The sequence below is a fragment of the Alternaria metachromatica genome (assembly GCF_023757995.1).
Source record: "Alternaria metachromatica strain BMP 0045 chromosome Unknown scaffold_8, whole genome shotgun sequence".
Lineage (NCBI taxonomy): Eukaryota > Fungi > Ascomycota > Dothideomycetes > Pleosporales > Pleosporaceae > Alternaria > Alternaria metachromatica.
This window is the reverse complement of record NW_026055499.1, coordinates 36,116-62,698: the sequence shown is the minus strand read 5'-3', so window position 1 is coordinate 62,698 and position 26,583 is coordinate 36,116. Positions and strand designations below refer to the sequence as shown.

The 26,583-nt window shown below is 46.0% G+C and overlaps 7 protein-coding genes across 7 annotated transcripts; 5 read left to right on the top strand and 2 right to left on the bottom strand.

Moving 5' to 3' along the window:
- Positions 1 to 102: 102 nt before the first annotated feature.
- J4E83_004455 (uncharacterized protein) lies at positions 103 to 1,242 on the bottom strand (the record flags this gene model as incomplete). The annotated part of the gene is made up of 1 exon (XM_049331384.1): positions 103 to 1,242. The coding sequence occupies one exon, from the start codon at positions 1,240 to 1,242 to the stop codon at positions 103 to 105; it is 1,140 nt and encodes a 379-aa protein (XP_049189158.1).
- An 871-nt stretch (positions 1,243 to 2,113) lies between these two features.
- J4E83_004454 (uncharacterized protein) lies at positions 2,114 to 4,237 on the bottom strand (the record flags this gene model as incomplete). The annotated part of the gene is made up of 3 exons (XM_049331383.1): positions 2,114 to 3,909; positions 3,965 to 4,157; positions 4,211 to 4,237. 3 exons carry the CDS (start codon positions 4,235 to 4,237, stop codon positions 2,114 to 2,116), a joined length of 2,016 nt encoding a protein of 671 aa, XP_049189157.1.
- Positions 4,238 to 4,873: 636 nt separating this feature from the next.
- On the top strand, positions 4,874 to 7,062 carry J4E83_004453 (uncharacterized protein; the record flags this gene model as incomplete). Its single annotated transcript, XM_049331382.1, has 3 exons — positions 4,874 to 4,959; positions 5,012 to 6,364; positions 6,414 to 7,062. 3 exons carry the CDS (start codon positions 4,874 to 4,876, stop codon positions 7,060 to 7,062), a joined length of 2,088 nt encoding a protein of 695 aa, XP_049189156.1.
- Positions 7,063 to 7,679: 617 nt separating this feature from the next.
- Positions 7,680 to 9,151, top strand: MET2 (homoserine O- acetyltransferase; the record flags this gene model as incomplete). Its single annotated transcript, XM_049331381.1, has 3 exons — positions 7,680 to 7,874; positions 7,936 to 8,982; positions 9,038 to 9,151. The coding sequence occupies 3 exons, from the start codon at positions 7,680 to 7,682 to the stop codon at positions 9,149 to 9,151; spliced, it is 1,356 nt and encodes a 451-aa protein (XP_049189155.1).
- Positions 9,152 to 12,317: 3,166 nt separating this feature from the next.
- On the top strand, positions 12,318 to 13,868 carry J4E83_004451 (uncharacterized protein; the record flags this gene model as incomplete). Its single annotated transcript, XM_049331380.1, has 3 exons — positions 12,318 to 12,521; positions 12,572 to 13,467; positions 13,517 to 13,868. 3 exons carry the CDS (start codon positions 12,318 to 12,320, stop codon positions 13,866 to 13,868), a joined length of 1,452 nt encoding a protein of 483 aa, XP_049189154.1.
- A 1,932-nt stretch (positions 13,869 to 15,800) lies between these two features.
- J4E83_004450 (uncharacterized protein) lies at positions 15,801 to 16,935 on the top strand (the record flags this gene model as incomplete). Its single annotated transcript, XM_049331379.1, has 3 exons — positions 15,801 to 16,053; positions 16,154 to 16,772; positions 16,881 to 16,935. 3 exons carry the CDS (start codon positions 15,801 to 15,803, stop codon positions 16,933 to 16,935), a joined length of 927 nt encoding a protein of 308 aa, XP_049189153.1.
- A 1,190-nt stretch (positions 16,936 to 18,125) lies between these two features.
- J4E83_004449 (uncharacterized protein) lies at positions 18,126 to 19,557 on the top strand (the record flags this gene model as incomplete). Its single annotated transcript, XM_049331378.1, has 2 exons — positions 18,126 to 18,366; positions 18,416 to 19,557. 2 exons carry the CDS (start codon positions 18,126 to 18,128, stop codon positions 19,555 to 19,557), a joined length of 1,383 nt encoding a protein of 460 aa, XP_049189152.1.
- Positions 19,558 to 26,583: the final 7,026 nt, after the last annotated feature.

Here is a 26,583-nt window from a genome sequence, read left to right as displayed (position 1 = left end):
CTTTATGTGAAGATGAAAGGCTTTTCTCGTGCTTTTAATTTCTAGAGGAACGCCTAAGGCTTAGGGGGGTAGAAGGGTAGAGAAGGCGAAGTAAATGCAAAATCAAACAAACAACCCCTTAACCAGTCCCTCAACAGCATCATAAACCTGACCTTCCTTCTGCCCACCAGTCGCTCTCTCAGTGATCACCGGAATCTGATCCTTGCCCACCTTATAATTTCTCAAATCGCTATCCAGCTCCAGATCCTTCACCAACTTCAGCACCCTATCACCTACCTTCTCCGCATCAGCCTTGGCATCACCAGACGCCGATTCGCCGATAAAAGGAAGCAAACGAGCAACTTGCTCCGCTGCAGCAGGGTCTTGAGCTTTGAGCTTGACCACATGTCCGAGAGTGAGACAGGAAGTAATGCCATGCGGGATACTATAAGGAGAACCTAGTGCGTACCCCAGAGCGTGTGAGAGGCCTAGACCGCCCTTGATGTTGTAACCCAAAAAGCCCAGGGAAGCGAAAGCAGCGAGTTGAAGCTTCGTGATCACATCTTCGTCTTTGGGGTTTTGCTTGTACTTTGGCAGGGCTTCGAAGAGGGTGGCCGCGGACTGTAGCGTTAACCATCTGGCAGGCATCTCGGTGGCGGTGGGATGGTATAATAGCTCGATAGCATGATCCATGGCACGGAGACCTGTTGACATCCACAGGCGCTCGGGGGTATGCAGAGCGAATTTGGCATCGTAGATTACGCAATGAGGAACGAGTTCCTTGGCTCGCACACCCGTCTTGACACCGTCGGATTGCGTGTAGCCAGCCATCAGGGTGCATTCACTTGCGCTGAGCGTGGTGGGGATCGCGATGTGGTATAGGTACTTTCCAGTCTTCTCGTTCAGACGATAGCTGATGGCTTTGGAGCTGTCGATCGGGCTTCCGCCGCCAATGGAGATGACCGTATCGATACTTTCGTCTTTCTTGACTAGGTCGGTGGCTTCGTCGAGTTGGGCGACAGGTGCGTGTTCGCCGATCTTGGAGAAGGTGCCTGCGTGCTTGTCTCCCAACAGCTCTTCGACCTGCTTTACCAAGGGCGTCTTGCTAGCAAGTGAGTTTCCGGTAATGATGAAGGCTTTGCTTGACTCTTTTGGGAGGCATGAGAGGAGATGCTGTTTGACTGAGTCGGCGCCGTAGTGTAGTTTCTGGAGTTGCGTCGGTTGCCAGAGACCGGAGAGGGGGTGGTTCGTTGCGTCTGTCATCTTGGGTTTGGTTTTAGTCGAGCTGAGTCGAATGCTCAAAGGGCGTCGGTATTGAGTACCAGATGGGCCGATCCCGGTGGGTGTACAAAGCGGAGAGTACTTCAATGAACAGTGTATGGACTTGGTGACGATTGATCTAGTGATGATGGTCCCACGCGCGATGAGGAAACCTTGTTTGACTGCAATGTGAGATGGAGTCATAGGAAGAGGCTGTTCAATCTGAGGTTAACTTTGCGCATAGTCAAAGGCCGGAAGCCAACGGTTGTGAGGTCGGCTATGACGTAAGACTTTAGCGGGTCGATATTGTGAGGTTATCCCGAGGTTCAGATAGCGGGGCACGGAGAAGATCAAGTAAACACGCAATGTAGCTATCATCGAAAGCAGTCCGACATTGGTAGACCTATACGAATTAGGGCCAAGATTTGTGGCATGTACAATTTCGCTATGTGAACACTTGATCACGACATTGGCGCACATATAAGGACGGTAGCATGAACATTTCAAATCGTAGATTGTAGAGCGGAGAAGTAAGCGGAGTGCTACCATCTCGCATCTCTAGACTATGGTACATTCATGACTCCACCATTATATCGTCCCTTCCACATCGTGTCCTGACCACCAGAGGATATCACTGTTTCGTTAATTCCGACGTGTACCAAGGATCCGTAAGGGTAATAAAACAAACGCTAATGTGAGAAGAGAAACCGTCGGAAAGTATGATACAGAGATGCTCAAACATGTGCAGGGACATGTACACGTCTAGACGTGACCTAAACCAGACCAATCATGACAGGATGCAAGACGCCTACTTTTGGACGTAACGAAGCGATCAACAAGAAAGACAAAAACCAGTGCTGAACGATCAAAGCATTTACTGCTTCTTCTCGCCCTCACCCTCAGGCTGCTGAGGCTGCTCGCTCTGGTTTTGGCTCTCGGAGCGGGCCTTGTGCATCTGGTCGAACAGGCTCAGGGAGGCGTTCTGGAGTTCGTCGGTCTTCTCCTTGATCTCAGCGGCGGTGGCAGAGCCCTCGCCAGACTGGCTCTGGGAGATGAACTCGCGCATGGAAGCGATCTTCTCCTTGATCTTCTCGGCCTCAGCTTTGTCGAGGCGGTCCTCGAACTCCTTGAGAGCCTTCTCAGTGTCGTTTACAACACTGTCAGCGCGGTTGGCAGCCTCGATGGAGTTCTTGCGCTCCTTGTCTTGCTCAGCGTACTGCTCAGAGTCCTTGACCATGTTCTCGATCTCAGCGTCTGAGAGACCAGATCCGGAAGCGATGGTGATGGACTGGTCCTTGTTGGTGGACTTGTCCTTGGCGTGAACGTGGACAATGGAGTCAGCGTCGATATCGAAGGTGACCTCAATTTGGGGTACACCACGGTGGGCCGGGGGAATGCCAACGAGCTGGAAGTTGCCGAGGAGCTTGTTGTCGCGGACAAGCTCACGCTCACCCTGGTAGACCTTGATCTCGACAGCGCTCTGGAAGTCAGCAGCGGTGGAGAAGACCTGGGACTTCTTGGTGGGGATAGTGGTGTTACGGTTGATCAAACGGGTAAAGACACCACCGAGGGTCTCGATACCGAGGGAGAGAGGAGTAACATCGAGCAGGAGGAGGTCAGTGACCTCACCAGCAAGAACAGCACCCTGGATAGCAGCACCAATGGCAACAGCCTCGTCGGGGTTGACCGACTTAGCGGGGTCACGGCCGAAGATGCTCTTGACAGACTCGGTAACCTTGGGCATACGGGTCATACCACCAACGAGGATAACCTCGGAGATGTCGGTAGCCTTCAAGTTGGCGTCCTTGAGGGCCTTGCGGACGGGCTCGACGGTGCGGGTGATGAGAGGGTCCATCATCTTCTCAAGCTGGGAGCGGGTGAGCTTGGTGTTGATGTGCTTGGGACCGGAAGCGTCGGCAGTGATGAAGGGCAGGTTGATGTCGGTCTGCGAGGAGGAAGACAGCTCGATCTTGGCCTTCTCAGCGGCCTCACGGATACGCTGGATGGCCATGCGGTCGCTGTTCAGGTCGATACCCTGCTCCCTCTTGAACTGGTCAACGAGGTGGCGGACGAGAGTGATGTCGAAGTCTTCACCTCCAAGGTGAGTGTCACCGTTGGTAGACTTGACCTCGAAGACACCAGCCTGGATCTCAAGAATGGAGATATCGAATGTGCCACCACCCAAGTCGTAGACAGCTACGACGTTGTCGGTGGCCTTGTCAAGACCGTAGGCGAGGGCGGCAGCGGTGGGTTCGTTGACGACACGGAGGACGTTGAGACCAGCGATTTGACCGGCGTCCTTGGTGGCTTGACGCTGGGAATCGTTGAAGTAGGCGGGGACGGTGACGACGGCGTTCTTGACGTTCTTGCCCATGTAGGACTCGGCGGTCTCCTTCATCTTTCCAAGGACGAAACCTCCAACCTGGGAAGGCGAGTACTTCTGTCCTTGGGCCTCGAGCCAGGCATCACCGTTGGTGTGCTGGACGATCTTGTATGGGACCTGCTGGATATCGCGCTGGACCTCAGCATCGGTGAACTTTCGGCCGATGAGACGCTTTGTAGCGAAAAGAGTGTTCTCGGGGTTGACGACAGCCTGGCGCTTAGCGGCGATACCGACGAGACGCTCGCCCTCCTTTGTGAAACCGACGACGGATGGGGTTGTGCGGCCACCTGTGGATTGGGTCAGCGGGATGGCCAATTTGGGTGAAAAACCAGATGAACGTACCCTCGGAGTTCTCAATGATGCGAGGAACCTTGCCCTCCATGACAGCGACGGCGGAGTTGGTGGTACCCAAGTCAATACCAATGACTGAGCCCTTGACCTTCTCCTCGCCGCCCTCAGCGTACCCGCGCGTGAACATGGCGGGGGCCCTGAAGGCGGGTGTGCGTCGCGCCGCCGAGGCCGCACGCGGCAAAAACTATGATGAGGTCAGAGAATGTCAAGTATATTTGGATGCATGCAATTGCTTACGGTCCGTGATAATCTTGAGGACAGCATTGTGGATGTGAGAGACGCTGCGGGAGGGGATGCAAGCGACAGAAGATTGGGTGCAGAGATGGATGGTGGGAGGGCGATGGTATATATGATGTAGTGATGGAAGCTTTGACGATGGACAAAATTCTCGGAGAAGATTCTAGCTCGTTTTGGTGTAAAATCGCCGCCCGAGGTTCCGCTGTTAATGTCTGTGCTTCCGAGTTGCTACGAACAATTGCGCATGCGACCTAACTCCGGAAGACGAGGCGAAATGCACTTTTTGCCTGTGGGCGACGCTGGTGGATGACGCGATGACGGCCTCTGCGTTCTGTGTCATGGCCCTCGCCGTGCGTCGCGGTGCTCAGGGCTTGGCGCATCTCGCTCGCGTGTGGGGAAGATGCTTGACCATGGTGACGCCTGGAGCAGCGCGAGACACGGCGACTCTGCCAGCTCGCCCTACGACATATCCAACGCACGCCCACATAGAACCTACGCACCCGCTGCATCTCGCCCTCGAACCTGTCTGCAGCCCCTCCTGTCAAACCCTCTAGCCTTCTGCGCTTAGACAACTGTGACGTAGAGTGCCTGCTGCCGCTGAGCCTCACCGGCTCCACCCAGCATCGCAGAGACATGCGGCCTTCTCCTGCCTGACCGCAAACTATGGCCGTCGATGACTTCCTGAGCAGAGACACCGAGACCTTTGTCTTGGCTCACAAGGCGTACTACCCGACCAAGATCCCCATCGCGTGAGCGCCAGCCAGACACTGCAATACCATGGGTCGACGCTGACGGGTGCAGACACTATCAATTGCGCCACTTCATCTCGTGCCCCGAACCAGATCTCGTCTACTATGCGAGTGGCGCCGCCGTCTACTGCCTCAATGCGGCTACACGAACACAGGCCCACGTTACTACACTGCCCTGGGAGGCGCGCTGCACGGCTTCGGGCTACGGCTACGTCTGCGTGGGGGGAGAAGAACACGGCAACTTCGCCGCCATCAAGGTGACCGGCTTCCCCCCAACGGATCCCTCCGACGTCGACGCCTCGTTGCCCTTGGACTTCCAGCATCGCCTGCCTCGCCCGCCCATCCTCGGTGCAGCTTCGCGCGTACGCCTCGAGAAGATTGGAACCGATATCGTCAACTCCATATCCATACACAAGCTGCCAGCGGAAGGCAACGGCCAGGATGATGTTGTCGCAGTCCTCACCAACAACGACAAGACGGTGCGCATATACTCTCTTACACAGAATCTGGAGCTGGCAGTCATCGACCTGGAGTTCGCAATGAACCATGCTTCCATTTCCCCCGATGGCCAAATGCTCGTGGCTGTCGGTGACGCCCCCATTGGTTTCTTCTTCGAACGTACAGACTCGCGGAAGCCTAGCAATAAGATACGCGAGGGGCTGATGCAGTCGACGCCTCCCGTGTGGACGGAGCTACACAGAGTAAACCTCTATAGGCCCGCTCACTCCCATGCAGACGGCTATTTTACTACAGCTTGGTCCCCCTCAGGACGTCTCTGTGCAGTGGGATCAGAATGCGGCTACATCACAGTCTTTGATATCGAACTGCTAAAACTCGTCGAATACGGTGAAGACGCGATCCTACAGTTGATAAGTTCTACTAGGCCGGACAGTCGAACTGGGCCTGGCGCAGTGCGGACGATGCATTTCTCGCCAGCACCGTGGGACTTCCTCATCTGGAGCGAAGACCAAGGCAGGGTGTGCATTGCCGACTTGCGAGCTGGCCTCAAGCTTAAGCAAACCCTCACGTTGGATCCGAAAGAGGAAGGTCTCGAGACAGTTGAGATAGCTGATTTTGACCTCAACCTCAGTCCTGAAATGCATGAGCTTCGCAGAGAAGCGGATCTGATCAGGAGATATCGACGCGCGTTAGACGGGGAAGGCAACACGACGACCGCCAATGTCGCGAATGACTACCTCGAAACTGACACTGAGCGACAGAGGCTACATCGACGGCTGGGTGTAGTAGAGTCGGACAACGATCCACTTGGCTTAACCGTGCGCGAAAGGCAAGTGCTTAGTGCTCTACGGACAAGGCATAGGCAGCCTGAAGAGGCTCGGGATGAGCAGGAAGTAACGCCCCGAAGTATCAACTACACAACTTCTGAGCGACTCAACACTGTACCGTATGTGACCCATAAACTACTGCGGCAATGTGAGACTGATGAGATGCAGGGAGCCTACAGCTCGAGAGGTAGCCGACGCGATGGCTCGCTTCATGGCAGAAAGGACTGGGCAGACTCACTCACGCAATTGGCTCCAAGAGCGCACAACACCTCACCGTCGGGCTTCCGTCATCGTGTCCATAAACGAAGGCACAGTCAACGCACCAGCTGCCCTCACCAATATCACCGACTCTGTCCTTACCCGCTCACCAAACGCGGTGCCGGCACATGCGCGTCGCGTGACCAACGAGCTAGTTGCTTCGACAGATGAAGCGTGGCGCACTGTTCAAGATGCACTGGCTGCTGAACAAGACCGCGCTACAGCCCGCGCTACTAACGCACATGCGCCTGGAGCCGACAGCCATGCTACTGCGCCTGAACTTCGCAGCGAGCTTCGTCGAATCCGTCAACTGACGCAGGCACGTGAACGTCTTCGCATCACCCGTGCTGGCCAGCCTATTCTTGAATCCTACGAGTTCAGCCTAGGTCTCCGAGGCTCAAGCCGAACGACACATGATGCGAGACTAGGCGTACGAACGGCGGGACTCGCCATGAGCCAGGATGGGCGGACTCTGTATTGTGGCACAGAAGAAGGCATCTTCGAGTTCAAGATGAACCTTCACGTAAGGAAGGCGTTCCCTGCAATTACTCCCCGATGATCGAGTTTTTTTGCACTTGCGGTTGCTTCGGACTGGATTTCTTTGTATCGTTGGATTCAACGCTCTCGCGGTTTTCGAGCTCTTATGGGACGGTCAGGCATTTGGTACGGCGAACAGGTTTTGGCGCACAGCGTGCTTGGTGGGGAGGATGGTAATTGTGTTGTAAGGCCAGCTTTGTCACATTAGGTATACCCGTATAATCAGATAGTCAAAAGCATCCAGGTAATTTCGACAGGCGTACTATTGTGGGTTCTTTGTCTGAATCCGGGGTAAGGGCCCACGACGCCCGTAGTTCGGAGGCGAGATAGTGCGGGCGATGTTCGGAGCGAGGGAAAACTGCCGATTTGTTGTCGATGGCGCAATTCCAGCGGTGACTCCCCACACGGCGGGCTAAGGCAGCCGTGCACATGTCTTTGATGCCGTGTTGTGACACTCTTGACCTCTGCACTCGTACACCCGTAACCTGAAGCCCTCTGACATTTAGACTGCTTCGCTTCTGGTCTTGCTTTGCCCTACATCGAACGGTTTCGTCATCGCCTCAACGCGACGCCTGGAACTCGTGCAGCCCCGCCACTCGGCTTCAATCAAGCCGGTACCGCGGACGCAGAACAACCGCAATGGCTGGAGAGAGCTCCAAGAAGGCCAATGCCGCTGGCAAGGCGGCCGTCCCGCTCGACCTCGACGGCCACAACCTCCCGCCATCGCCCGCGCCCAGCTCGCCGCGTAATGGCCGCAAGTATGCCCTCATGACGGAGCTGGTCTACACGGAGAGCAGCGACCAGTACAACGCCAGTTCTGTGCCCATCTACCAGGTATGCGACACTCGAATCTCGCTCGGGTAGCAGGTGGCGGCCAAAAGGCTAACATGCGCAGTCCGCGACATTCAAGCAGGAATCCGCGACCGGAGGCGGCGGCGAGTACGACTACACACGATCCGGCAACCCTACGCGAACACACCTCGAGCGACACCTTGCCAAGATCATGAACGCCAACCGCGCGCTTGTCGTCTCGTCCGGCATGGGCGCACTCGACGTCATCACCCGCCTCCTACGACCGGGCGACGAAGTCGTGACCGGCGACGATCTGTACGGCGGAACAAACAGACTGCTCAAGTACCTCTCGACACATGGCGGCATCATCGTGCACCACGTCGACACCACAAACCCAGAGAAAGTACGCGAAGTAGTGAGCAACAAGACGGCCATGGTGCTCCTCGAGACGCCCACGAACCCTCTGATAAAGATTTGCGATATTCCCGCCATTGCTAGCATCGCCCACGCCGCGAACCCTACCGCCGTGGTCGCTGTCGACAATACGATGATGTCGCCCATGTTGCTCAACCCGCTCGATCTCGGTTCCGATATCGTCTACGAGTCTGGCACAAAGTACTTGTCCGGTCACCACGATCTCATGGCCGGCGTCATTGCCATCAACGACTCCGCGCTCGGAGATCGCCTCTTTTTCACAATCAATGCCTCAGGATGTGGTCTCTCGCCGTTCGATTCCTGGCTGCTGCTGCGTGGGATCAAGACCCTTGGTGTCCGCATGGAGAAGCAACAAGCAAATGCCATGCGTGTTGCCACATTCCTTGAGTCTCACGGCTTCAAGGTCCGCTATCCTGGTCTCAAGTCGCACCCACAGTACGATTTGCACTGGAGCATGGCACGCGGCGCTGGCGCTGTGTTGTCCTTCGAAACTGGCGATGTCAACATTAGTGAGCGCATTGTAGAGAGCGCAAGGCTCTGGGGCATCAGTGTCAGCTTTGGCTGCGTCAACTCCCTCATCAGCATGCCTTGCCGCATGAGTCACGCCAGCATTGACGAAAAGACCAGAAAGGAAAGGAACATGCCTGAAGACATCATCCGATTGTGCGTTGGCATTGAGGATCCTGACGATCTTCTTGATGATTTGAGCCGCGCTGTAAGTCCTGTCCCTCTAAAGAATGGCTTCCGTTTAGTTGCTAACATGTCTACAGCTTGTACAAGCTGGTGCTGTAAACATCACAACCGATGGCTTCCGCGCTCTGGCAACAGAGGCCCCTGCCACGGCCCAGCCTACAGACTCTGTCCCGGCTCCAGCAGAGTCGTAGATACCCGTCTCTTTTAGTCACCGCTGTCCTGCATGCCATAGCAGGATAACGTGATACCTTTGATCCGCATGTTGAAAGACACATGTCGGTTTTACTTCACAACTTTCTCTGACCCAGTCACCTCTGTCATTGCCTCAATACAAGGCAGTGTTAACGTGATATTCGTCCAATTACATTAGATCAGCATAGCACATGCGTTGCTAGCGGGAGTTCTTGCGGAATAAAAAGATCTCTTTGTCGTTCAATGAACATGTACATCGATTGGTGCGCCTGTGATCTCTGTGACTTGGTGCGGCTCCGAATTAACCCGGCGTGTGCTTACTCGACTGACTCAAGTCGACAAGTCGATGTGTCGGCATGTTGCTGACATCGAACTCTACTGTACGGTCCGACGGTAATCCGACGATTTGTGCCAAGCATGACGCCACGTATCTATGGAAGATCCGGAGCCCCGTGCCTTTATAGCTCAGCGCACGCCAGCCATCCTATCAATTGGTACTTGAGCATCACAACCATTAGTCTATCCAATCATTCAAGTCCCATCAATTTCTTGCATTACAGCTGCTGATCCTACGACTTCCTTGCGCTCATCCAAAACGCGCCTCAGACATAGTCTCTCGTGCTATCGCAAGGTGTACCTGCACTTCTGAAACAGCCTCAGGCACGCCATCAGACTCGCCGTCCCAGAAGAAAGGAAACGATCACACAACCCTGGTATTACCCCAGACTTCGGATTCGGTTCAATTTTTGGCCTGGGGTGACAAAGCGAGGCTTCATCTCATTGGAGATAATGTCGCATCACCTTCTCTACATCTCCAGCAGCTTCATAATCTATGAGACTTTGTGGTAGTAACTGCAAGCCTTGGTTCATGATGGTACAGCTCTTAGACTTGCCCCGCGAATTGCGCGATGCTATATACACAGAGCTGCTTCTATCATGCCGACCGCGTCCATCGTTAGAGGATACCAGATCAGACACCGGATGGTGCCGCATACAGGAGCCTGAATCGCCTTTCTCACTTGGCTGTCTAATCGCATCACAGAGGAGACCGCCTACATGTGCTAGCTTCCTGGCGTGCAACCGCCAAGTGAATGAGGAGATGATGCAAATTATCCAGAGAACGAAGCGGAAAGGGCTGCTTGCTGCATGCATGGATTGTTTTGAAGTTTCCGGCACATATCATTTTACATGGCTTTCTGCGCCGCTCGTCACAACAAAAAGAAACGATCTTCGGAGGGAGCAAGACGACGGGAACGCGTCATTTACTAATGTCTTGTCGAGCTGGGCATCATTCCTTCTTGCTCCCATCAGAAGTCACCTTACAGGCCTGGGTAGCAGAGTACCCGTATCCAAGGCATACACGACGACCATCGAGCGGCTGTGGGTGGACATCAGAATATCTGAGCCGAATGTAACAGCTGAGCTTGCTCCTTACAACCGCACAGCTTGGGAAGTGTGTGCAGCGCTCAGGCACATATTCGAGCACGGCCCGGACCCCATCTCTAGAAATCGAAAGATCGCTTCTATTGACGAGGTCGTCCTCAACGTGCTACCTCAAGGGACTCCACATGGTACACCTCTCATGTACAGATCAAGATCACTGTCGACGACATTGATACAAGAATTCCCTAAAAATTGGACAGACGTAATACGCGACCAGTTGGTCAATATCTGGGCCAAACTCTGGGCTGCAAATGACTTCAACACGGTGGATTACCAGGCACGATACTATCGCATACTGCTAGAGAAGATCAACAAAGTGCGCATCTGCGTTGATGGAAAGACGTTCAAGACAAGAGAATTGGCCATCGAGTTGGAAAGAGGGAGGGCGGAAATGAGGCGGATTGCGAGGAGGTAGCCAGCCATCGAAATAGTCAAGGGCTTTCCTTCCTTTCCTGGTCAAAGTGACTCGAAGCGGTGAGAACGAGCGGCCGGAGATGAAGCGACTGGGTGAAGGCTCTGTGCGCTTTCGATGTGTCTAGAAGTACAATCCATGAAGCAAAACCCGTTCTGTAGATTTGTGTAAATGCACATACATCGTACCTGACATACCTGACACATGCTTTGGGCGGGTTCATCAGCGCATGGGTCTCTAAGAGGCAAAAAGCAAGCTATGCTCGCGGTTCCGCGTCGCTACGGGTGCGGCGTAATGGCTAGCTTGCCATGGCCTCGTCGCATGCCAATGTGCCAAATTGCACGCCCGAGCAGTGTTCCCGATGCTCTAGAAATTGCTGACGAGGCTTTTTCACGTTGAATCGTTCGCGAGCACGCCCATTGGTGCGATGCTGTCAGGGGTAATCTTAGCCTCGGTTCGGCACGCCCTAGTCTAGACCTGCCAGCCGGGCTTCGACGTGAACATTTCCTGACACAAAGGTCTTGTCGATCGAACACGAAGAGCCCGCACCAGCATGCCCTCTTCATGCGAGAACCTTTACGACAGCAATAGCCTATGGAGATCGCTATCGATAGCGCCCCGCACACGCGCGACTACAGTCGGACGATAGGTACCCAAGTAAGGCAGACCATCGCTGACTACACCACGTTCAATACGCCCAGTGGCGTGCTTGGCACGGCGAGATACGTTTCGTGAAACAGGGCTCCGCGTGTCGCCCCTTGCTGCTTCAAGCTGCGCCCCTGCCGTCATTCGTCGCCATCCTCAACTTTACGAAGAGACTCCACTGCACCCCACACTCGGATTGGCCAGACCGTCGCCCATCTGGCTCAGGGGCACAATGTGCCAGACGGCCCCTGCATGCCAACGTGTGTCGCGGATCGCATGTTAGACCATGATGGCGCTGCCAAAGGTGCGGGAGCGAATCCCCGTGGGCGCCATGGGTTTGCGAGGATTTTTTTGTGCGAAGGTGCAGATACGCGTGTTTTATATTTAAACATTGGGTGGGAGATCTTTACTCCTGACGGGAGTGGTTTGTCTTCGCTTGCCTTCATTACTCACATTACCTCACCTACCTCTTGCTTTTGTCACACTCTTTCCTCATCTTCTTTAGCATTCCTTGCTTTCGGTCTTTACAAAAGCTACACCAGCTCTGCATCTACATCACTCGCTCACTCGCATTGACCATATCCTGTCCTTTGAATAGCATTACTGCTTAACACCAATTCAACTGCTGGACGGTTGCTACGCTGATTCCGATACTTACGGACAAGATGGCGGCGTCTAATGCTTCGACTACGAAGACGCTTCGCCCGGATAATATTGAGATACCACCACCTTCATCGAGTGGTACGAACAAGCCAGCAGAGGAGTTTGAGGGACCCATATCACCGCGGTCATGGCGACACCGTACTGTTACGTACCAGGTTCCCTCGAGAAGGGTAACCAACGGCAGCTTAGATGCTGAAGATTACTTTGTAGGTTTCTCTCAAGAATCACAGCTTTACATCTTACTAACGAGCAATAGATTGGTCCTCGTGACATGTCCAAGCACAGCAAATGGCCATACTTCATGCGAATGCACGGCTCCGTCTTCCCTAAGATGATATTACCACTCACAGTAGTGACTCTCTGGTCGACCCTCATCACATGCGTCTCTGAATTCATTTTCGAACTCAAAGTCAGCACTCTTCTTTTGACCGTTCTCGGTTTCGTCGTTGGTCTTGCCATTTCTTTCCGAACAAGCACCGCATACGAACGTTACACCGAGGGCCGAAAGTACTGGAGTCAGTTGATCTTTGTCAGCCAAAACTTGGCAAGGACAATTTGGTACCACACTTCCGAACGCGAAGGCGACCTCGGAAAGGAGGATCTTCTCAACAAGCTCTCTGCGCTCAACCTTCTGAACGCCTTTGCCTGCTCTGTCAAGCACAGGCTCCGTTTTGAGCCTGGTATCGACTACCCCGATCTCCGCGATCGCATTGAGTACCTGGACACTTTCGCCCGCGCTGCTGAGCTCGATATCCCCAAGCCAGGAGACAAGAAGAAGATCAAGGCTGTCGGTGAATACCTCGGCGTCACATTCGCCGAGTCGAACCCCCGCAAGAGGATCAAGCGCTCCAAGAAGCCTCTCGGTAACCTGTCTCTCGAAATCCTGAACCATCTCTCCTGCTACGTCCACAGCATCATCGACAACGAAACACTCAAGGTCGGTCTCTACCAGAACCAAGCCATTACCGGTGTTGTTCAGCTCAACGAGGCCCTCACTGGTATGGATCGTGTTCTCCAGACTCCTTTGCCTATCGCCTACTCCATCGCCATCTCGCAAATCACTTGGGTCTACGTCATGATGTTGCCTTTCCAACTGTGGGATGACCTCCGCTGGATCACCATCCCCGGTTGCATCTTCGCCGCCTACATCATGTAAGTCGCAGCCAATCAGCCATCCGTAATCAACACTAACAGCCTCTAGCATCGGTCTCTCAGCCATCGGTCGCGAAATCGAGAACCCCTTCGGTCACGACGTCAACGATCTTCCCCTTGAAGCCTACTGCGAAGAATTGGAGATGGACATCGACACCATCACTGCGCAACCACCTCCCGCCGCCGCCGAATTCATGCGCCGCCCAGGCAACATGCCCATCTGGCCGCTCAGCCAGAAGAACTTCGAGTCCTGGGCCGGAAGGAGCAAGCAGGATATCCGCGATGCGCTCATGACAAAGACAAAGGCGGATATGGCGGTCCGCAAGAGCTTTGCTGTTGCGAGGGAGAGTGAGAGCGAGGAGAAGGAACATCATGGATTGCAGCAGCAGCATGATGCGTAGACGGAAAAGCAGTGGAGTTGTGCATTCGCATTTTAGAAGCGTTGGGCGCTGGGCAGGTGTTTATGGGTGTGTTCTTTTATCTTCCACCCAGGTTGTGCTTTCGATCTTAACAAAAAGGGTTTCATATCCCGCATAGCGTGGGATTTATACGTGGCAATACTAGCCTTTATTATACAGTGTTCCTGTTTTCTCAAGTCGAGTGTCTATTTGAATGGTGATCTTTGCTTTCGAGGTGCGGACTACCGAGCCATGAACCCGTATATTTTCATTGCTCCAAATTTGTGACTATGGTGGTCGGATAACCTCAGTTGGTCAGCTATTGGTAACCTAGATATGGTGTTGAATGAGCGCTGTTGACTGTGGACAGACTGATGGACTATTGCAAGGTGCATGGAGACCATTTCTCCACCGATGTGAACATTTGAGATGGTTGCAACAAAGCGATCATACAGTTGGCATCAGATGAGTATGCGCCTGCAACCTATGTGTGCTTCTTGTGGTGTTCGTCGTATAAGCGACGACGACGGAACTCACAAAGCATCGTGCCTGCCCTAGGCTAGCGCGTGATGGCGCTTGGGCGTATGACGTCGCACCTACCCTACGCTTCACATCTGACGCTTGGGACGACTGCTCACATGCGGCCCAGGCCATCATTCATCCAAACGGCCCGTCTGCATCAGGCGTGAACTAATGCACCCCTCTTACTTTGCGGGTCTGATATGCCTAGACCTACTAGCATCTGGCATTTCTTTCACACTTTACAGCTGAGCTGAACTTGGCCAAACCTCACCCAGGCAACATCTTCAATGTCTGCAAACACAATGCCGGACCCACCGGCTACTTCGGTCATCGTACAGACAACCGCGACAGAAATCCCAACCATCATCGAACCAGAAGCAGACGCAGAAGAGCGTGGCCGGCTCAAGCGACGTAGGCAGTCGTCACAGCATTCTCCACGTCGTGCATCCTCACCATCTCGCGGCCACGATCGCAACAGCGGGTCACGATACCGAGAGCATCACCGCAAACATCACCGCCCCTCGTCTCCGACGTCTTCCGTCTCTCCGCCCACATCCGACCAGAAGAAGACCAGGCGGCGTAGTGATGCCGAGCCTGATCATACATTCAGAGGACGAGCACGCAACAGGAGTGGCAGCAGGGGAAGGACTAGGAGCCCCATCTTGGAAGCCGACGATGCATGTGCCGAGAGCGAAGATGATGTAAAGAGATTCAGGAAGAGAAGTGCGCCGCCCAGTCGGCACAGGATCAACGATTCGGACGAGGGGGGTGAGGTTCGGCGGCAGAGAAGCTACCCCAATCTATACAAAGAGGACAGGAGAGATTCCAAGGGCGAGGCTGGAGGGAAGACTCAAGGAGTGGGTTTCGTGAACTCGACAGGAGAAACCGAAGCGGTGCCCCACTAGGTGGACTAGCGACCTGATTTGTTCTGGCCTGTGTACTCAGGACATATTCTTACAGAAGAGGTTCACTATGATACTCTGATGCATGTTGATTATGTACGAATAGCACTACAATTCTGTGGTTGCGTTTGCCTGGCTCCAACTGTCTTGTTACTGACCACAGCACGCGACAACTGTTCCAGGGTCTCGATTGCATGATCGCAGCGTGGCTGTGCACGCGACTCAAACGTGGCGCCTACAACGCGCCTGCATCATGCTACCGTGCTCGATGCTTGCTGCCTCTACGATGACTGCCGAGATGAGTTCTGCAGGTACAGCATAGATCGCATCCGAAGACTCCGGACTGCTCACCTCAGCATCGTATCCATCGTCTCGAAGGTTCCATCGCGAGGCGCAACAAAAAGCGCCCCACCCCCGCGGCCCTACCAATCATTGAAGCTTAACTCCGCCCTCACTCCCGTCGATTAACCTTCAGCCTCAGCCCCTCCGTCGCTCGCTCACTTACCCCGTTATGCCTCCGCCAGGCAACGAATATGCCGCCGAGCAGCTGAAGAACTCGGGCAACAAGTGCTTTAAGAATGGCGACTACGAAGGAGCCGAGGGGCTGTACTCGCAGGCGATTCAGAAGAACTCCGCCAACCCTCTGTTGTTCACGAACCGCGCAAATGCGAGGCTAAAGTTGGAGAAATGGGAAGGAGTCATAGATGATTGTATACGGAGTATTGAGCTCTTGAAGGACAACATGAAGGCATTCTTTTACTTGGGTATGCTCTCATTCCCTACAGAGGGGCGTCAATCGTGACAGTCGCCTTACCACCACTGCGCGAGCTCTGCATGTCAAATCCCAGGCTGATGATAGTATAGCGCAAGCTCAACTCGCGATTAATCATCCCAACGAAGCCCTATCTTCAGCCCTCATGGCCTACGAACTATGCACCACCTCCGCGCAACAAACCTCTAACGCAGCCACAATATCCGCTCTCGTTTTGAAATGCAAGAAAGCCAAATGGGACATCCGCGAGCGAGAAAGGATACGGCGGCGTGGCGATCTGCTCTCCGACCTTGAAATGATGCTGGAAACAGAGTTCAAGAAGGACATGGATGAGATAGAAGCACGTATGGAGGCCGCGGAAACCAGCCGCTCAGACGGGCAGGAAGAGAAAGCAGAGCGAAAGACAGAGTTCGAGAAGAAGCGCGACGACCTCAGAACCGCATTCGCGATTTCTGACCCGGAGCATCAGCAGAAACGTGAGGTCCCGGATTACCTCGTCGATGGCATAACGTTTGAGATTATGCACGACCCGGTCGTAACTAAGAATGGAAGATCGTACGAGCGCGCTACGCTGATTGAGCACCTCAAACGCAGTCCAACGGACCCGCTGACGAGAGAGACTCTTACCATCAACGAGCTGAGACCAAACATTGCCCTCAAGGAGGCATGTGAAGAGTTCATGACTGCAAATTCTGGGTGGGTCTATGATTGGTAGGTTTGCGAGACTTCATTGGTCCGCTTTATATTATGGCAGGTACGTGGAGGGTAGAAATAACGAGAGTCTAAGAGCGTGGAGGATGTGCGCTGACAGTATTGTAGTGAGGAGGGTGAGGTAGATTCGGATGCGCGCTGGGCGCACTTATCTTCAGCTTGAGGTCGACCCCACAATCAATGTGCGCGGACGATTATCATATTTGCATCGGCTGGCGTTTGTTGTTGGAGATGTCGTCTTTTGTGCCTGTACACTCACCATCAGCGAGTATTGAGCGTTGTTGAAGCAGTCGTAGTTCGATACCCACAGCTACATGTATTCCTCCATTTCTCTTCTGGCATCTTGACGACACATTCCCGAAACTACATTTTTGGAACCACATTCTTGGGACCCACATTCCTGATGCCACATTCCTGATGGGACACTTGCTGTGGAAAAGGAATGGTACGCGTTGTATCAAGACCCTCGGCACACCAATTCCGCGAAAGCGCTGACGCCCAAAATTTCAGGGCGCTCCTTTTCCAACACTGATGTTCAGTTGGACTTGCAGCGCTCAAGCGTCTAGCTCGGATGGTCGATCTCGAAGACGGGCCTCGCTTACGTGGGCCCAACGTTGGCCTGCTAAGCTCCACACTACTTTGTAGCAACCTCGGCAGCTTGCAGCCTGTGATCGCTGGCTGCCTCGACTACACTAATTTGGCTTCTAACCCAAACTGTAAAGCCGCAGTTGCATCACATACGCTAGGAAAGCTTCAATGCGGTATAAAGTACATGTGGCAACCGGTCAGGATCTCGTATCTCGACTAGTCTCGGGCGCACGATGATGGGATACACCGATGTAAGATAAAAGGCGGGCTAAGGAGGGGAGTTGGGATACTCCGCAGCTTATAATCTAACAACTGAACAGCTCGATCACAAGCACCTACAAGCACCTGATCTCTCCCCTTGCTAGTACCTATCACGACACATCATGGATACAACACGCGCCACTCCCTGGCCACAGGCCACTAATGAACTTCTTCCAAACACACTGTTCAAACTCGCGGCTCAATATCCTTCCGCGACGTACGCAGAGTTTCCGGTGAACCCGCACAAGATCGAGGATGGATATCGTAAGATCACGTTTGCTGGAGTAGCAAATGCTGTTTCTGCTTTCGCGTGGTGGCTCGAAGAGAGCATCGGGAAGCTTCACGAAGAGGAAAAGGATGGAACACGAACTTTGGTGTACATGGGACCGAACGACATACGATATGCGGTATTATGTCTGGGAAGTGTGATTGCGGGGTACAAGGTAAGTCGTCCTCCGACTCGAGCGCCTTGATAGTGGTTCAAATGGTTAAGGACGAAGATAGATGCTCTTTCCATCGCCAAGATACGGAGCTGAAGCACTGGTCAAATTGATTGAGAGTGTGGACGCAAAGGCTATGCTAAAGTCGGAGATGCCGATACCAGTTGTCAAAGACGTTCTGTCAATGAAGGATATGAAGACACTCCAGATACCCAGTGTAGAGCAACTGCTCACCTCAAAAGCGGAGCCGTATCCGTACAACAAGACCTATCAACAAAATTCCCGCGAACCTTTTGTTTGTCTCCGTACGTACGCTCGCTCCCGCCTGACCATGCTACCTCTAACCAAACGCAGATACATCCGGCACAACGGGCTTTCCCAAACCCATCCTTTGGACACACGAGTGGACTAACAGTGTAGCCCAAACCATGTATCTCACCGCACCACCAGGTTACGAACTAGAGCAAGAGCTTCTCTACGGATCAGCGAACGGGCGAGGCATGCGCGCAATGTTTCTCTTCCCGCCTTTCCACGCCAGCGGTATGATCGGTATGATCCTCTTTCCACTGCAGCTTGGTGTAACACCAATTTACCCGCCGACATGGATGACACCAGCTGCGGGTGTGGACAGCGCACTAGCCGCTTTGGACATCATCGCCGCAAGGGATGGAGGCGTCGGTGTCGATTGCCTGACACTCGTGCCACCCTGTGTCGATTATCTAAGCAAGAGCCCAGAAGTCCTACAGAGACTCAGCCAGAGAACGCAACAAATCGGCTGGGGTGGCGGCAGTGTGAGTAGTCATGCGAGTGAGTTCGTCGCAGCGCAGGTGTCCGTGTTGAATGTCATGGCATCGACCGAGCTCGGCGTCTGGCCTAGCATCCGTCGCAAAGATGCAAATTCATTGCAATCTGCGTACTGGGAGTATACGACACTTCACCCCGCTCTCAATATCCGCTTCGACCCTGTTTCTGCTTCCACGGACGGTGTCACTCTATATGAAGCTGTCATACACCGCAACGACGGGAACGAGCACGGCGGCTATGTACAACCCATCTTCTCCATCTTCCCAGACGCAAAAGAAAGACGACTTGGCGATTTGTTTACAAAGCATCCCGAAGATTCGGAGCGATGGAAACACTACGGCCGGGCTGATGATCTTCTCGTTTTTCTGACGAACGAGAAGTTCTTCCCTACGGCGGCAGAACAGAGGATTGCAAGTCATGCTTCAGTTGCGGAGGTAGCGATGGTAGGGACGAGAAGGCCTAAAGCCTCGTTGATTGTTAGGCTGGAAGATGGGAAGGATGTGCATGAGATCTGGGATACGGTGGAGGAAGTGAACAAGAGCTCGCCGGTTTATGCGCGCGTGGAAAAGGAAATGATACTGGCTGTGAAAGAGCCGTTCCCAAAGACGGCGAAGGGAACAGTGCAGAAAAAGGCTTTGCTGGATTTGTATGAGCAGAAACTGGACGCTTTGTACGGAGGTGTTAGTGCCTAGGCGCATGCGGCCTGCACATAAAACTAAGCACTTAAGTTCAAGCATTGCCGCTTAGCTGCTGTTTCTAGCCTGCCGGGCAGGTACCGGTGCATGCTAAACCACTGTCGCTGTTTATATTAGAACACAGTATCTTCGCCGTACTACTATTTTTCGGCCTAATATTAATGTTCTTAAACTTTAAGCCTGTACAAGGTGTTAGTTAGGATTCTATTACGTAATTTACCTACGCTAGCACTAGCGTTGCTCTAGTATTATTTATATATATATAAGGCTTCTTCTCTCTTCTATAGAATAATTATATCTCTTCTTATTTTATAAGTTATAAGCTTCTACGCTACTATATATAATTTAGCTACTACTTTACTCTATATTATAGTTACGTAATAAGAATTTTTTTAGTATTACTATTATATAACTAAGTTATTAAACTTTTTAGCGTACTAACTACTATAAATTTAAACTTTCTTTTCTTTTCTCTCTCTATATTTTATACTTACTTATTTACTATAATATTTACTATTAATAGTATTACTACTACTTTAAGTAAGAATTTTAAAAAGCTTACTAGCTTTAATAACTATTATAAGTAGACTAAAGCTTTTATTAATATTTACTTTACTTATAAATATATAGCGTACTATAATAGTACTATTAATAACTTTAAGAAGTCTAATCTTTTTTTTTATATTACTTCTTAGATTATACGCTCTAAGTCTAATATTAACTTATATACTACTATACTAGTTTCTATCTTAACTAATACTATAAATAAGCTTACTATTTATAACTATACTTTTTAGAAGTAGAAAAAGTATAATAAAGCTATATACTTTACTATTACTCTCTTTTATACTTTTATTAAGCTATAAATTTAGCGTAAACTTAATAAAAAGAATACTTTTAACTTTTATTTTATATATAGTACTATTTAGCTTAATAATAAAACTTCTAAAGATATCTTAGTAGACTATACTCTAACTAAGCTTAATAATATTACTATAACTAACTTTATAGCTATTTAGTTTCTTTTTACTTAGTATAAAAGTTTATACTATAACTTTAATAATACTAGTAGAACTATATTATATAACTAACTTATTAATAAAATTAATAAAGTTTTTTCTTACTAGTATAACTTTTTTTTAAACTATTAGAAGCTTAACTATTATAGTACTTTTATTACTACTAATATTTTTAGAACTTATAAAACTTTTTTTTTAAACTACTATTATAGTAGTAAAACTAGTAATATAATAATAAGCTAAATAGCTATTAGGCTTAAGAGTTAGTGCGCTAGAGAAAAGCTAGACCTAAATAGTATTTAGATAAGAATAATAACTATAGATATATATATAATATAATTAACTATATTAAGTACCTATTCTAATAGAGATACTTCTAATCTCTCTACTATATATAGTAATGTTAAAGTTAGAGAGTAGTTATAATTACTTAATTGTAGATACGTAATTGCTTAGCTCTTAGGTATATAGCTAGAGATTTTATTCTAACTTTCTTTTAGAGTAGATTAATTATAATATACTTAATTATCTCTAATTATTAATTATCTCTAGCTCTAATAGTTATAAGCTTAGCTACTTAATTATAGAACTAATTTCTACTACGTATTAAAGCTTACTAGAAGATAGATTAATTAATCTTGTTTCTACTTTACTCTTTCTAAATGTTTTGTAATTAGAACTTTTTTTACGCAATTACTTACTTACTACTTACCTCTTTATATCTCTATATTAATTCTACGCTCTAACTTTATAAATATAAGTAATTATAATATAGCTATTATAGCTATAGGTGTGCTTTTTAAGAAGTAATTTAACTAGAACACTTAGTTTGCGCTTCTTAAGTAATACTATAATAAGAAGAGTATCTAGAAAGAGATTAATTCTAATCTTCTAGATATTAAATATATAGATACTTAGAAGCCTAAGTTCTCTAACTTTTTAGTTCTAGAGCCTATAGCTTTAGCTTCTCTTTTTATAGAGCTAACTAAGAATTAAAAGAATAAGTATAATAAAGCTACCTATAAGTATAATACTTTCTTATAAGATTATAATTATAAAACTAAGAATAGTACTATACTTATAGCTTACTAGAACTATAAGTCTAAGTAGTAGTTAAGAAAGAGTAAGAAGATTAATAATGTTAAGACTTAGATTATACGTACTATTACGCTTAATTACCTATTACTTATAACTATAAGTAATAATAAAAGAATAGTTTAGTTTCTTATAAAAACTTTTAAGACTATACTTACTTTTATAGATTAGACTATATAATATATAGTTTATGTAAAGTATTACGCTTATTTTAAGAAAACTTAAAAAGAAACTACTAAGAAATAGTTTAATAACTAGTTAATACTCTACTAAAAGGTAAAGATCTTTAAGCTCTTAGAGGTTAAAGAACCTCTTATAATTACTAACTTTCTTACTATAGTTAAGAAGTTTAACTCTAAGTAGGCCTACTAGTAGTAATATAATTAATTATTTACTATAGCTCTTAGAAAGAATACGTTAAGCCTTAATAATTTTAGTAAAGTATTTAGTATTATTTTTTAGAAGATATTAATTACTACTAGAAAGAGAAAAGCTAATATAATTTTTAACGCTATTATAGATTAACTCTCTACTTCTACTAAGTTAGGTAAGAAGTAGTTAAGCTTACTACCTAAGCCTTGCCTTTATAAACCTAACGTAAAGTATAAGTAGAAGCCTATTTTATATTACTAATTATAGACTATAATTACTAGATTTAGGCTACTAGGCGTTCTACTAATAGAACTCTTAGCTTAAGATAAGTAAAAGATCTAGAAGCGCTATTATAAAGAGAAATAGAGCATTTTACGTAAGAAGATTAAGTAATCTAGCTAGAAGACAAGCGCTCTAGCTTCTAAATATCTAGGTAATATAGTCTTAATAATTATTTGCCTAAAGAAGCTAATTACTAAGTTTAGGCCTTCTATCTTTAGTATAGGCTTTAAGCTTTACGTGCTCTTATTTAGTATAATTCTTAATAGTAGAGCTATAGTCTACTTAGTTAATAATAAAGCTTTAATTAAGTCTAATTTCTTTATTAAGACTAATAGAGAAATAGTTAAGATAGGCAGCTAGATTCTTCTAGTAATTAGCATTAGTAATTGCGTACTTTGTCTTATTTTTAGTACCTCTAAAGAATCTAGAAAGACTAATCTTATACTTACTAGCGTTAAGATTATTTCTAGTTTCTATACTAATATTGTCTTAGAGAAGCTTTTTAGAAATAGTAGTATATAGTATATAGACTATAATTATATAATTAAGATAGGTACGCTAGAGGCGTTTGTTATTCTTATAACTCTTAAGTATAGATTTAACCTCTTATTTATTAAATACAACTCTTTTATCTATTCTTTTAATTCTATTATTATAAATACTATTACTTACTTATAAGTTCTATAATTACGTACTAGCAACGCTAACCTTTAGTATTAAAGATTAGGCTACTTAGGTAAGTAAGCCTTTAAAGCTTTTGTAAAAGCTACCTAGAATATAAAAATTATAAGTATATATTATAGTAAATGTAATAATTACGCTGCTATCTATACGTCTTAAAAAATTTCTTATTAGCCTTATAAGCTATTACTACGTCTCTTCTTTAGAGTATTATAGAACCTATTTAACTTCTCTATAAGCTATACGCTTAATAAATAGGCTCTAATTATTAAAGAGAATTATTTAGGTAAGCTATATAATTATAATCTAAAGAATAAGACGCTAGACTCTATAATAGAAGTTATTATAAGCTTTATAGCTATAGTTAAGCGCTACTATTAGTAGAAGATTATAGAAATCTATTAGAATAATAATACTATAATACTACCTTAGAGAGAGTACTTAAGATATAAGAAATAGGCTAAAGAGAAGAGAATTATAATTATAACGCCTCTACTATATACCTATAAGTCTAATAGCTTAGCAGAGAGAGCTAGCTAAAAGCTTATTACTAAGTTAATTAAGATGCGTATAAGCGCTAATCTTCTAGCTAGGCTCTAGCTAGTAATTATAAATATAGTAGCTTAACTCTATAGAATAAGTTTATTATAGCTTTATAGCTATTAATCTCTAGATTAGGTATTATATAAATAGTTTAGAAAGTATTTCTAATATTATTAGCTACCTAAGATTAAGCACTAGACTACTAATCTTTATCTAGATTAGAGTAAAATCTATACTTATAGCTATTAAGCGTATCTACTTAATAGTAATTACGTAGCTAGAAAGTACTATTAGAACTTTAAAGTTAAGCCTTATAGCTATATAGAATATTTTATTAGCTATTAAGCTTTTAATATATATTATATATAGGTACTAGTAATTAATTAGATAATTATAACTTATAATATTACCTTTAATAAGTAGAAGTTCTATTAAGATAAATGTAAAGAGAAGCTAACTAGAGATTAAGTACTTAAGTAGGTTAAAATACTTAATAATAGTAAGCTTATTAATTCTATAGAGAAGTTTAATATTCTTTTTATTAATTAAATAGTAAGTATAGTAGAGCTATTAACTACTAAGCAAGATCTTAGAGATAATATAGACTATAATTAAAGTAATAAAGTTAGTCTACTTATTAAATATAATTAAGGCTTTATTAATTTAATAGAGATAGAATATAAGGCTAGTGTTCTATTAGAAATTTCTAATAATTAGTAGCTTTCTACTAGGCTTACTACTCTAGAACTTACGCTTAAGTATAAGATTTTAAGAATAAGTAATTAAAGTAATTATAGAGTTTCTAATAGTTAAAGAGTAGTATATACACTTAAGAGAGCTAACCTATTAGAGCCTAAAAGTAGAGAGCCTTCTATATATAGATTAGAAGATCTAACTCTATCTATTAAGCCTATTATAATAGACTCTAGTTCTATAGAAATAGATAAAAAACTAGCTTAACTAAAGCAAGCGCTAAAGAGACTAAGAAGTAGACTACTTAAATTAGTAGCTTTCTCTTAATAATTAACGTAGCTATAGAATTAGCTAATAGCTAAATTCTTTAGAACGCGCTATAGTAAAAGAGTTATAGGTAAAGAGCCTAAGCGCTTTTTTTCTATAAATATCTATTAACTATTAAGACGTCTAAAAAGTAAGAGTAAATAGTCTACTTAGCCTAGTAATTAACTAAAGAGTAATAGTATAGGTAGCGTAAATGTAGTAATTACAGGCTTAGTAGATAAGTAAGCCTAGATTAACTTTTATAAAACTTACCTCTCTAGTCTTTAAGAAGACTAAAATAATTAAGCTAGCTATAAGACTATAAACTTTATTATTATAGCTACTGCGCTTAGTAAGCATAAGCTAAAGGCTACTTACTAATACTATAATAATCTCTAAGAGCTACCTAGATTATAGAAATAACTAATCTAGTATCTAATACGTATGCTTTTTAAAGATACCTTTAAAAGAGAGATTAATTAGCTAAGTAAGAAGAGAATCTAGATAGAAATTTATAAGTTAAAAGCCTAAAATTAGCTACTTCTATTAAAATAGGTATAGACTTATAAGTATAATTAGAATAGCTATCTTCTTAAATATAAAGCTTAAATTATAGTTTATAGTAATCTCTAGAAAAAGAACTTAATTAACTTAACTTATATAGTAATACTTACTATAAAGTTCTTCTACGCTATAATAGCAATTGCTGTCTAGAGTAATCTAAAGATTAAATAGTTTAATATTATAGAAGTGTTTCTTAACGTAAAGATTATAGTAGAGAACCTAGTAATCTATAAAATACTAGATAGCTTTAGAAAGCTAAAATTGTATATATAGCTTAACTACGCGCTTTATAGATTATAAGACTCTCTACTATTATAGTATAAGAAGTTCTTAAAAACGCTAAGAGCTATTAGTATAATAGCTTCTTAAGAAAAGCTTTATCTCTTCTTTAATTAAGAATGTAAAATTTTTATTCTCTTCTACGTTAATAATATTCTATTACTCTATTATAAGAATATAGAGTAATAAGTAATAGCTATATAAGCTAAGATCTCTAGTAAGTATAAGATCTAAGATTAGAGAGACGTAGAGTAGTTTCTAGGTATTTATATAATTAAAAACTAATATCTAAAGATAATTATACTTATTTATAATACGTATATAGATAAGATACTTAAGAAGTTTAAGCTTAGAGATAGATCTTTCTTTCTAACGCCTTTACTATTAAAGAAGCTAATTAAGAACACTAAAGAAGTAACTAAGCCTAAGATTAAGAGATACTAGAAAATAGTTAGCTCTATACTTTATATAGTAATTATACTCTAACTAGATATAGCGTATACTACCTTAAAGCTCTTACACTTTTTTATAAACCTAAGTAATAAGTATAAGAAAGCTATAGAGTAAGTAATTATATATCTTTATTATACTTACTATAATATAATCTAGTATAGTAACTATAATAGGCCTAATCTAATAATTACTAGAGACGTATTCTTTGCTAATAATCTAGAGACTTACTAATTATCTTATAGCTATATTACTATATTATATAAAGGCGTAATCTTTTAGAAAGCTATAAAGTAGAGTATAGTTACTATCTCTACTATAGAAGTAGAGCTGCTTACTTTTAAGTATACTACTAAGAAAGCTATAGCGCTTAGGTACTTTCTTAAGAAGTTAGCGCTTAATCTTAAAGAACTCTAGACTATCTAGTGTAATAATTAGTAGATAATTAGGCTAGTTATTAGAAAGAATAAGTATATTAATACTTAGCTTAGATATATTAATATCTAGAATATGTAGCTGTAGTAGAAATATGCTAAAGAATTATTTAAGGTTAAGTATTTAGAGACTGTAATTATACCTATAGATAGATTAACTAAATTACTTACTTAATAATAGTTTAAGAAGTTTAAATAGCTACTTAACTTATAAGATTTATAATATTTAATTCTTAAGAAGTAGATAAAGTAAAGAGATCTTTATTTAGACTACTACTATAAAGATTAATTATATCTAAGCTAGA